The 13,243-nt window shown below is 41.2% G+C and overlaps 1 protein-coding gene across 1 annotated transcript in view; it reads right to left on the reverse strand.

Annotated features, from left to right (window-relative positions):
* Positions 1-12,721, reverse strand: part of adamts10 (ADAM metallopeptidase with thrombospondin type 1 motif, 10) — a 40,596-nt gene extending 27,875 nt beyond the window's left edge. The window contains exons 1-4 of the mRNA XM_079680024.1: positions 12,594-12,721; positions 7,640-8,028; positions 2,440-2,576; positions 2,127-2,336 (exon numbers count right to left, since the gene is read on the reverse strand). Of these exons, the coding sequence (XP_079536150.1) occupies positions 2,127-2,336; positions 2,440-2,576; positions 7,640-7,742 (450 nt within the window). The 5' untranslated portion in view covers positions 7,743-8,028; positions 12,594-12,721. The remainder of the gene's footprint in view (positions 1-2,126; positions 2,337-2,439; positions 2,577-7,639; positions 8,029-12,593) is intronic.
* Positions 12,722-13,243: the final 522 nt, after the last annotated feature.

A 13,243-nucleotide genomic window follows, 5' to 3' on the forward strand; every position in this document is an offset into this window, starting at 1 on the left:
TGTACGATCACTTTCTATCTAGTTAATTTGAAAATTAGAACTTTACATACTTTTCAGAGTGAGCATCATATTTGGAAAGAGGCACATCAGTTTATATTACGTTGGCACTCATAATATAGTTTCTGAGGTATCATTTGATGGGTACAATACTAGCAGCAGTTACAAAGCATTGAGTGAGAGATATTTGATTCAAACATACACACAATCATGCATGAAAGAGTGAATGAGAGCGAGAAAAATTAGAGTGAGACAGAGAGCGATACACTAACACTTCCTTTGAATCTACACAGATGTGTTGGCTCAGTCAGAGCGAGCGTCTCCCCTCGACTCACTGCGGCGGACTTTAAAGTGCCTTTAATCCCATAATAAAGTTAGTGATGCTCCCCTGGACACACCACCCGCTCGCTGGTGAATGTGCTCATGCTGGTCTGACCAACAGTAATTAAGTGTGCTTCTTATTAACGCTTTGTGAGCACATCTAATCCTCAGCTGTGTATACAACTGTTATTTTGGAGCCTGCTGTTTGTAGTGAGAGGATACACAGATACACAGTGCTGTGAATGCGTGGACATTATTTCAGCCAACAAACTGATGCATGACAATTAGGTGATCCAGTCCAGTGATTCATAGAGGGAACTAACTTTGATCTCTTTTTTTGTTGCAGTCACACGCTGATGACTTAATGAGAGTGGGAAATACAGTATATTAAATGAAATGTATGCTTTTAAAAACTGTTAAAATACAGACATAGGGTCCTCAATTCAGATGTGTTTTTCTTAAAACCTGCCTGGTTGACCACAGCTACGGTTACTAATATCCTATATTTTCCCAGTCTGCATTTAAACCGCCCCATTGAGCATGCCAGAACATGATGCATTGTGGGTTATAGGTAGATGTTAAACTTCAAACAATGTGCTGAAGGTGCTGATCTGTTTAACAACACCCCTGCATTGTTACCATGTCAGAACAGGGCCCACTTGATATAGCTTTAGGGAAGATTTGCATTTCTTTCTAAGGTTTTGAAACGTTTTTTTATTCTTTCTTTATGGAATTATTTTAATCACTTTTGTGAAATAGAGTGCTGAATATCATAATTTGTACACACCGAGTCTTGCCTAAAAAGGTTGTTTACATCTAGAGCCAAAAGCAATCACCTATTTAATTGTCTTTTTTGTATTTGAGTGTCTTTCGTCGTTTGTTTCTTTTGCATTTCTCTTGATCCTTTTGATTTTTTTATGTTAAGCACTTTAAATGTTATTCTTGCCGAAGTGTATAAATCAACGCTAATATATACATAATCCTAACTTGCCTCATCAACTTTGTTCATTTCATAAATGCTGATGCCACGTTTCTGTTGTATTTGAGTTATGGTTATGACCAATTTCCAAATTTAAATAGTGTTCAGATCAAAATCCAAGTAGTAATTCAAACAGGAAAGCTTTGACTTGGCACTACATGAGACGAAACTGCCTGAAAACCAAACAAACGTAAACACCAATGTCTGCCAAAGTCTATCTTTCACGAAAATTAAACCAAGATTTTTGTATTTGAAGTATTAGATTGTCAATGCACAAATGTTTTTACCTTCACATAACCATAATTTTGTACCCCTCCATTCCATATGACGTGTCGTGAACATGGCAAAATCTTTTAAGAGAGCATAGGGAATGGTAAAATAATTTCTAGATTTATTTTCGTTTATTACTTTATATAACATAAATACATTTTGAGCCAGAGTTAGCTATACAGCTTATTTGCATCTGCAGTTACCTGATTGTTAAATGGTGGTCAACGTTTGTATGCCTGAAGTTGTTGTACTGGATATTTAACAACATCATTGTTATGTCCTATAAACTTGATTAAGTATCTGTAGGGATATAAATGCCTACAGAAAGAATTAAAGTACATTTTTAGGATTTCATTTCCAGTGCCATACATTTTTGAGGACCACACTGGTTGGTTTGCAAAGAATAAAGCTGGCTTGAATGCTCAAACTTTGTTTAAATGTCAAGCTTTGATGTCCAAATCAAGCATAGCTGATCCCTCATTTGCTGGGCCAGCACGACGTCCGCTGACCTCACTCAGTGTATTAGATGTGGATTAGACTTGCAGGTTTTAAGTCTTACCAGGCCGTTACAGTTGCTCAGGGCGACTTTGCTGGAGTGCGGCTGGTCTTGGAGGTGTCCTACATAATGGCAATGGGGAGAGTAGGGATGACTCCAGGCTAAACGACCTTTCTTCCAATACTCGACCCTGAACTGCCTGGACAGCAGGCCTCCCTGTAGCGTCAGGTTCAGCAGGAAGTTGTTACGTGACGTGGACAGCTGGTAGAAGAGCTAATAGATAGAAAAGAGAGTGGAGTTAAACAAAAATCTCTATTTAAAAAAAAAAAGTTGTGCATAAGACAAAGAAAAAAGTCATTTTCAAAAAGTAACTTACAGAGTCAGGCACTCTGTCCTCAGTGCTGCGTCTTCTTCTGTGATGTTGTGGCGTTTCTGCATCCATAGTCTCGCCATTGGGTTCTACACGTATTGGGATGGCAATCTCATACTGGCCGAGACTGGACAGGAAGGCAGCTGGAGGGAGAGAAAAAAAAGGCATAAAACCTCAAATATGAGTTTAACTTAATAAAGCCAAAATGCAGCTTAATCTTATTCACCCTAATTTTAAAAAGTTGAGGATTTGGGAGTTGCTTATTTTTAAATAACACTGTGTGGCTTTTTATTGAGAGAGTAACCCAGTTGACAAAGAGAAACTTGCAGACTTTCTGGCCCATTACTGACAAGGTCCCTCCACTCCAAGAGCTCCTTCCCGCATGAGGCCAAAAGGGATATTGCCATAGTTACCCTGAAACTGTATACTTCCTGTCTGTCCCAGTCTGTGCCGGGCCTGGTGGAGATTTATTGTCCAAACACACACGGCTCCAAACAGCCAACGTCAGCTAACTAACGGGGAAAAGTCACCAGCAAATGAGCCCAGTTTTCATCAAACCTTTGGCCTCACTTGGTGGGGCCACGGCCCCTTCCCACACAGAGTAAATACCCAGAGATCAGAGTTCCCTGGTACAGACTTGGAGAGCTCTGTTATGGGAAAAACCACTCTGAAGGCAGCGGATAGGTCTGGCTTGAATAAACAGTAAGCACAATTACAAATGCTGCCTTCACATGGAGCTTGTGAGGTTGTACTGTATTTTCGAAATGGAGAGTAAAGTTAAAAATATGCTCTGCGTTTTAGGTTTAAGTCACAAAAATGGAAATTGGCTAGGTGAATGACTTGGCGTTTTTTATATTTTAAATTTGAAGTTTATGTTTCTTCCCCATATGTAGGTGAACCTCTTTAAATAAGGGTTTGAGAAGGAGGGACAGCCTGTGAAGTTTTAACTTGAAATCATTGTAAAACCGTGAAAGCAGCGGGTAGTCATGGCAAGCTTTCATACTCAACAGATTCAATTAACTGATCAACAAAAGGGTGATCGGCCCACACTTAGGAACTCGATTTCATATATATTAACGTGATAAAAACGAGCCATGTTATAAATAACTGGGTAAACGTTAGCTAGCTAAACATGCCTGCGACCCAATTGACTCATGGGATGCCGAACTGGCAGAAGGTCCAAGAAAGAGGCAAGTGTTGTTGTTAGTCCAAATAATCCGTTTTTTTAAAAATATTGTGGCAACAGAATGTTCAACTTCACATTGTTACCTTCTTAGAGCTCTAAACTGCCTCCCACAACACATCCATCCTGCTCTCAACCACCACAAGTTATCAGGCAGGTGGGATTATCATTACCTTTGAAGCACAGGAAAAGCTCCCGGAGAGAAAATAAGGGTAGTGTGTTAATTAAGTAAGTCACCTCCAAGGAAGAAATTAATGAGACCTCACACAGAATAAAATGTAGACTAATGAAAACTAGTAAAACGAATTACTATGTAGTTTGAACTAAACGTTTAAGCGGAAGTATTTTATGACTTAATAAAATGGATGAGGAATGTCTAAAGACTTTCTACAACTGCATATCAAAAAACCTCCAATTTCTACTATTTATATATATAAGTATTTTTACAGTATATATACAATGCAAACTATTCCTTCCTGGTGTTCTCAAGTTGACCCTGAGAGAATTAACTAGTACACATATTTTATATGATATCTTTGGCAAACTGAGCCCTTAGCAATTCAGCATTTGACTATGTTACATTAAGTAGACATCAAAGCAAAGAGAAAACTGAGAGTGGAAACATGTCTACTAAAACGGTTTCATCCAGAAGCGGGGCATCACCCTGATTTCTATTATCTGCAAATAAAAATAGTGGAAGGAAATATTCTGGATGGAAACTGTCCCTCCCTCAACCCAGACACACCCTAAAGGCAATTTAGACCAAAACGCCTTGTTTCAAATAACTACTACATGAGAAGGAATAATCTGTGACTATCCCATCAGTGCCAACTACAAGAGAGAGAATTGGTGGCACAAGTCCTCACTTTAGGATCATCAACCTGTATTTCTATGCCGACTGTGTCTTCCTACTGTAAACAGGGAAGTGACATATGCACATACACATACAGAAATGTGGACTTTGTCCAAACTTAATTTCAAATGCTACAAGGCCATTCTATTCCATTGCCTACCTACACATTCAACAGCCACAAAAGCCTTGTCATTGTATTTCCAGTCAGCGACAGATTTAAGTCCAATATTCAGTCTCTATTTTAGGCCCATTCCCAAACCGCCCCCTACACACCCTACTCCTCCGTTTGCGCGTTCACGCGGAGGGTCCGCCATATTGAGAGCTGTTCCAAACCAACGAGTGTGGAGCGGTGTGGAGGGGGAGTGGGCTATCAAGCCCTCAAACAGCGAGTCTGCAGCGGTGCTGACTTGAGACCGGTCTCTACCTGAACGGAGTCACGCCGTGTGTGTCCGTCAGAAACACGCTGTTTACAAGTAGTTCCAGCAAACATCAGGTTTAAAACTAAAAAGATCTTTACAAAAAAGTAACACAATGAAATACGTTTGGAGTTTTATTTGAGTTATTAATGTTGTTACATACAGTTACGGCATTTCCTGTTTCTGCCGGAGAGAGGGGAGGCCGTCCCAAAGCTTGCCGCTGTATTTACACCCTCCAACTGACAGGAGGGAGCCTCATTGAGCTGCGAGTGTGGCTACAGACGGAGTTCACTCCGTTACGGAGGGGTAGGGTCGAGGGAGTGGTTTGGGATTGGGCCTTAGTTTCATCTTTGGTGTCCACGACTTCCAGATAAATAGTTCTGGTATTTTAGCTGCATTTATAGCATTTTCCCTTTATGAACAGTACTGCTATTTACACCAAGTAGTTGCTATCTTTGTCTGTATGCTGCTTGGTTTTAAGCAGATTTTATCAGCTGCCCACTGTGGTTGGAAAACACGATTGATGACAGCAGATTTGCTGAAGAGAAAATAGTTAATCACTAAAAACAACCCCTCTTAAATTACACAGTTATTTGAGCTTGGTAATACAAAAAAAAGTTAGGCAGGCTTTAGGACCAAACTGTACCTGTAAAATGAGCCACGTCAGGGTTGGAGGGGCGGGTTATTTAAAGAAAAGCGGCATGGCAGACAATTGGAGACAAATGGCTCGAGGGGGTCAAAGGTTAAGTTTAGGAAATACACAATCATAGCCTTATTCAGGATGACGAGACAGGGAATTTAAGTCTTTGCCTTCAGAGGGATTTCAGGCGCTCAAGCCTCTCTTTGAACATGAGAGAGACTGTGTGGTTTGAGGTGGTGGGGGGAGCATTGGGGGAGCGTGGCTGAACCACAGCTACATGATTTGTTGAAATAGAGTTCAAGTTCAGCAGCCCAGACCTGCAGGTCTGAAGTGTGCCTCAGATGGTCAGACTGACCTCAACGCTTTTTCTACAGCTCAGGAAGAAGACTAGCACTTTGTACTAGGAACAAACATGGAATCCTTTAATAACAAGTAAAGAATACATTAAATATAGAAAATGTAATTATTTTCTCAACATGAGTATGGGTAGATTGTGAACATTATTGCTTAAATAAAAAAACTGATTTCACTCTGGGCACCGCAAAGGTAACATATATTAAAGGACTCTTGCTCGCAACATACTGAAAATAATTAGACATTCCCACAGTATAAAGCTAATCTTATAGCAAATTAGAAAATTTTATTTTCCAAAAACCTAATAGTGTGTTTAATTCTAACTCTGGTTTGGTTTCTTTAAAAATGTCAACCTGTGTTATGCAACCTGGAATTAGAGCTGCTCAAAGACTGGGGTGTCTGACTTTGCTGTTTTTGGTGGGAAATCATAAACACATGTTCATATATTACCAAGATTAGGGTAATAGCTATAGAATATACCAGTGGTTCTCAACTGGTCAGGCCTCGGGACCCACTTTTTACTTACAATATTAATAAAAGTGAAGTACAGTGCATATATCGCTTATATCCCTTCACAGAACTAAAGTATGCTTTTAAAAAAGGTTAAATGAGATGATGGAATCAAAGCTGAACTACAGCATATAAAAAAGGCACACATGCTGAAAACCCAACCCCAGCAGGGGGGTCTGGGGGGATTATCCCCCAGGAGATTTTTCGAAATACTAACAAACTATGCATTCTGGTACACTCTGAGAAGAAAATAAATAAATATATTACTACCCGAAATATTAATAATATTTTATGCCATTGTTTGTCTTTTACTTTGTTCTGACATCTTGCTGCGAGAAGAGTAAAGAGGAGATGTGTCTGAGAAAGTCTGTGTGACTTTAAATTGTGGGTAAGGGTAGATAGCTCCCATTGTTCTGTGACCTGTCAATCATCAAACCGGGGGTCATATTTCATTATGTGTTTATTTTTATCTGAAGTTGTACCCATGGATGTATAAAGAAGAGTTCAACCCGCAAAGTTATTCTCCGTGGGGACATCCGGCAACAATCTTGATTCTGATTGGCCAGAAGACTCGAAAAAACATCAGCAAAGATATTTTATTGAGAAGATGATCACTTCGTGACAGAAGTTTTCAAAACCGTTTATGGTCTCCGGTACTTCCAGTCCAACGCCGACTGCATGCACAGCGTTAGAAAATCGGGCCCTTCAAAATAAAAGTTTGACTTTTCCCCCCCCCCAAAAAAAAAAAAGAATTGAATTTTTTTTTTCAATTTTATTTTCTTCACTCACATCCGTGACCCACTCGAAACGGGTCCGCGACCCAGTTTTGGGTCGCAAACCCACCAGTTGAGAACCATTGGAATACACAGTATACCTGAAACTTTAATGGGATTACCCTGATTTCATAGTAGATATGATGTACTCTCACCTTAAATTCAGCTCATCTCAGCCACTGAAGGCTCGGTATAAGACCTCAACAGATTATTGGTATTGACCAAAATGTTTTTTAGCACCAAGAGATTGTCAAGTACTAAAAATTGGCAATAAATGTCTGATTCAGATATATTTATCCATCATTGGAGCTTTGGTCATAACATTTATACTATGGTACCTATCCTTACTTCCTGTGGGTACATTAGCCTATTGTGGGCCGTGATCCATATCAATTGACAAAATTGGCTACAATTATTTTGTATACGATTACAATAATTTGTCAGGTATTTGATGTGAATATAATCGCCTCCTCTCACCTTGTGACTGGGCGAACTCATCTCTGTGACCTCCTTCGACCTCTGTGGCAACCATTACGATTATGACAGTGCAAAGCAGACCAGTCCTCCATAGCGTTTCCATGGTTACTACAGTAGTTGCTATAGTAACAGATTTCAGTGCAGTGGTCCCCGGGCCTCTGTCCCAACATGTCTTCTGCCCTCTCGGATGCCCCAACGCCTAGCAGTGGGACGGCTCAGCGCTCTGTTGGGCCATGGCTGCTGTAGACCTCAGGATCATATAGACATGGCTCGGCTGCCGCTTGTAGATCAGCAGGTGTGGAGGGATCCTTGAAGAGTCCTCAGAGCAGAAGAGAGGGATCTCTGAAGGGGCTTAGCAGCAGTGTCAGGTTTAGACTCCTTCTATATCCCTGTGAAAGATAAGATGTTTAGTGAGAAAGTCCATGAAATGGAGTAAAACAAAAATGGTGGGAGAGTCAGATTTAGGCTAAAAAGGGAGGAACAATGCAGACTTAAAACGATTAAAACGAGAGAGAGCATGAGATCTCTTTGACCCATGCAGTTCCAGTTCTAACAAAACAAATCTACCCAGTTCATATTCAGCGTCCAATGAAGGACTGCCCAGTCCTGCTTTGTTCCTTCAGCTAATCAATCTTGGCTTTGGCGAAAGGCAAACACCCTGTCTTTCACTCTGATGACCGGAGACAACAGCAGGTCCAAACCTGGGGCCCCGCTCTTCAAGCTGCCTGCCCACCGGAAAGAGTTCAAACACAAAGAAAGCCATTGATCTTGTAAAAAGCTGCGCTTAATGCCCAAACAGGGCTTGAAGTGGGTATTATGTCAGAGGCTCTGGGGGTAAAACGAGCCAATTTGAGAGGAGCAGCAGGTTGCCATCACTGCTTCGCTGACTGTGGTGGTGGTTTGTATGGCTGAGTGACTTGCTGGCTGGCTGCCTGACAGTACAGCTTACTAATTGGCAGGCGTCCTGGCCCGCAGACGGATGGTATGAGTGCCTATATGAAACTTGTTTACATTTGAGACAAAGGGTAGAGTACTGTGATAATTATAGCCTAAACCAGACTTGGCCAAGAAGGCAAAACTGATATTGGTATTTGTTTGTTTTCAGTTTTTCATTGCTCCTTGGTGGACAAACTACTTCAACTAGTTTTTGTTTCTAAAATCCAGCACCAACTACTGCTTGCCTACTACTGCTTTTTTAAATATAGATTCAGGCTCACACGACATTGTCATTGAATTGCATGAAACTATTGAACATCCAGCTCTTAATTTCAGCAGGGCACTGCATATTACAGGACCCATTGGTGAATGTCATCTGTATACTACTTCACAATGCCAGTGAAATTCATTGTTTTTCTCAACCAGTAGACGTAAATTATGGTTTTACGTTTTAGTCACAACAGGGAATGATGTCCATTCCTTTTTTCGGAACAGAAAGTTTGTATGACAACGCTAAATGGTCATTTTGGAGGTAACAGTTCAGCCAGACTGACATCATAGATGTAAAACTTGGGTCTCTTGTTCATTTTCCAGACTACTAATTTAAATGTCATGTGCTAAACATAAACCAAGTTTTTTTTATTGGGTACTATTCTATTTTTTACCGACAGACCAACATAAGAGGATCCGTTTTATAATGACAAAGGAAAACTACCCACAGTACCAATTAAGAAAACAGACCAGAGCCAAGATCGGAACTCACATTTTATGGGTGCCCTTCTGTTTGACTTGAGTTTCTTGACTATGGATTGCAGCGTCAGCTAAAATAAACCATTCCTTGCTATTCTCCAGAAAAGTTTGCCCACCCGGCTCACTCTTGTCCTCCCCTGCCTCCCCTCCATCCTTCCCTCAGTGCCGTCTGGGGAAAGAAGAGCGAGCGGAGACGCCACACTGCCCCAGATGGCTGGCGGCAAACCAACTGCAGCCAAAGGTAATCGGAAGCAGATGGGAAACTTTTTGGTGACGAGAGCAGGGGGAACAAGTTGCCTCCTGAAAAGAGGAGGGAAAAAAACCAATGCAAAGCCCGAGGGGAATGAAAGAGAGACAGCGGAGTGTAAGCTGGGAGAGCCAGCTGGGAGAGCCATTCTTGAGCTTTAGTGCTGAACCGAGTGTGAAGGAATGAATTGAAATGAGCACTAGTGTGCCTTTTATTTAAGTTAAAAAAAACAATGAGAAGGTATAGTAAAAGAGAGCTTTCTTTAAAAACACTGAGGGGTCTTTTTACTGTTGCAGCTTCTCTCATACGTGGTACAACGGAACGTCTTTCTCTCTTCCATCCCCAAGGCTTTCTCCCAGTCATTTCCTGCAAAAGCCAAACCCTCCTCCATTTTCATTACTTCTTCTGCTCCTTCTCTTGATTTATAGTGGGGTTATTAAACTTGCAGCTTGATATCAAGACTTTTCATTACATTTAACTCTCTTTTTGTTTATTTAAACAAGAAAACAAGGGAGAGACCGGACCCCCCAGTGCTGTCCCTTGGTGCTTTTTAAGTGAAGCTGCTTAAAAAGATTTGTGAACAGCCATCAAAAGATCCTCACAACAACACTGCCTTCTTGGTAAATGATTGCCCCATTATAAACCACACAGAATTGCAGCTAAATTAAGAGAGAGCTGTCTCGCAGAGGTGACGGTGTCATACATCTTCTGCGGTCTCTTGTGCAAAACTTTCCCTCTGGGCTGTATCACTTTTGAGCGAAATAAAAAACGTGTGTTTGTCAGCAGGCCAAGCTCTCCGGCTCTCCGCTCTGTGTTTTGCTTGGATTAGCTGCGAATATCGAGCATGAAGCTGCAATCGCGGCCAAGAGAGAAAGTGGTCCGAGCTGCAGACAGGCCACACAATTTCCAACGCAATCACAATTTGCAAAAGAGAAAAGAACAAGGGGAGAAGAAAGAGGTCATTGTTAACAAGAGAGAAAAGTTGGACCGCTCAGGATAATAAGGTGGGGATTTTAGGATAGGCCCAAATGGCAATGCAATCACGCCAGTGGACTCAGTTTGACATGTCATTTTTTCATCTTGTCATCCACTAGTGACAGCTGCTTTTAATGTGGTGTAAGGGATGTACAGTGAGTTTTTTATTTTTTTATTTTAAAGACTACAGCTAACTATGCTGTCCTTGTCTTTAACTGTTGCCAGGGAGAATGGAGCTATCCGAACACTAGCACGTTAATCAAAGCCATATGACCGGCTCAAAGTAAAGTCTGTGTGGAGCGAACAGATGCTAAGTGTCCCTCAGCTTAGCTTCAAGTCTAGCACTCCCCCCACTCACACACACATACATACTGCTTCCACTTTGATCCGGGAGTAGCTCATGAATCAGCTTTAGGTTCAGTTTATTATTTCATTAAACTAGTGGTGTGGATTCTCCTTCCTAATAACACTGTGAGACCAAATAACTGAATAAGACGAATGTCACAAGTCAGATGGAGCGTTTCAGACTGCCTCGGCAAAAATGACACCCTCAATAAGACTATAGCTTCACAAAGAGCTCCACATGAAACCCTGAACAGGTGATAGAAATGAAGCAAAGAACCGGGGGGATATTTCCCAGACTAAACCCTCATTCTCTCTGTCTGGTACAAAGACAGAAAGAGAAAGAGGCAGGCATTCCTTTCTCAATTTCCCCAAATAAACAGTGTGCAGATGAAAAGTGGGAACATAAACAGGGCAGAGAACCTCGGATGTGCTCCCCTAACTCCGAAAATGTGCCTCTCGAGTCTGAAACAATATTTACTGAGAGAGAGAGGGAGAGAGAGAGCGAGCTGACTCGACACTAGTGAGTCAGCCAGCAGCACTGGGAACACAGCACAGATGGTAGAGAAAGGTTTTCTCTTTCTGTCTTTAATCATATTAATATCTCCACCATTTTTTTTTAATCTTCTTTAGGACTGCAAAGACACCACATATACTCAGTTTAGTCACATAGCTGCAAATGAAATGCAGTGGTTCCACATCAGTGATCAGCATGCATAAACTGATGTGGATTGTGCATCTAATGTGAGAAAAAACCCTGAAAAACAAATCTTATAATATGTCTACCACCAGAATATGCAAACAAATATATTAAACACATTTTAAGAGCATGTATTAATTCTAATCCAAAAACCGATGCATGACTCACAAAGATCAAGAATGCAACTATGATAGAAATAAACCTGCATCTTTCTGCAAATTCTGCTGAAAAATGAATCATTTCTGACACATATTCAGGAACCAAATATTGGCATCCATGTGCACAAAGAAGTCCTACATATATTCACATCATGTGTGTTACAGAAGATAATATAAAAGCAGGAAGTATAATAAATAAATCCCTATAATATTTTTAAATCCTGATAGATAAAGTGTTTTGCTGCTCAATTACTGCAGTTGTTTTTCATCAATGAGCTACATGTTGCTCCCCTAGCTTATGTACCACACACACACACACACACACACACACACACACACACACACACACACACACACACACACACACACACACACACACACACACACACACACACACACACACACACACACACACACACACACACACACACACACACACACACACACACACACACACACACACACACACACACACACACACACACACACACACACACACACACACACACACACACACACACACAGGGCTGCCTTGTCATCAGCCAATGAGGCGATTCGAGCAATAACTATTTTATCTTGAGCCAATTAAAACATTGATCTTAGGAGGAATGCCCTAATGTAATACACACATGCATTAAAGAAAATGTAAATGTATATACATACCATGATCCTTTGGTAACACAATGAAAAAGCTAAAAGACAAAACATTCAAAGTCTGCAAATGGTTTTTTGCAGAAATGTGCGTTTTTCTAGCTGAGAGCAGCCTCCTGCCAGCATCATGGCATGGCCGCTTTCCTCCAGAGGTGTGCATTAGAACAGAGAGTGTGGCCGGGCGCGCGGACTTACCTTCCCGTTGTCCCCTGCAGAAGTTCCGCGGTGAGTCTGTCCCTCTGTCCACCGCAGCGGAGCGGAGAGGAGGCGGCGCCGGCGGGTGACTGAAGGAGACTCAACTTCTTCCACTTCCAGCAGCACAGAGCCACAGTTTGTTGTCGACTCACCCACACTTAGTTTATTCGACTTCCGGTGACAGCTTGCAAAATAAAAGTCGGAACTGCAAAAGGGCCTTTGTTGTTTTTGGATCAAATAATGAGCTGAATTGAGTGTGTATGGTCAGACAGGCGGTATAGTAAATACACTTGTTTATGATAACCCTGATTTTTTATTGCATTACTGCTCTGTGCACTTTTCATTTTAGGCCACAATTATTAACGCATTTACTTATTTATTTAAAAACACATGTGTATCACTCCTGCAAACAACACAAAAACACTGACCTTGGTTCATCCCTTAAATAGCCACATGACTTCTCTCCTATATAATCAATGAACTATAGTTATTTCGTTTTTTGTTATATATTTTAACAGCTGCATCATACTACATCATCCAATTTGGTTTGCATAGTTTTCATTTTCTCCTGGCACAAGCAAGGATCCATTCCCATTATGGGCCAAGGGAAGAGTAACTTTATGACAGACTGCAACCCTGAGATGTTTCCT

Source organism: Notothenia rossii (assembly GCF_949606895.1).
Source record: "Notothenia rossii genome assembly, chromosome: 1".
NCBI lineage: Eukaryota > Metazoa > Chordata > Actinopteri > Perciformes > Nototheniidae > Notothenia > Notothenia rossii.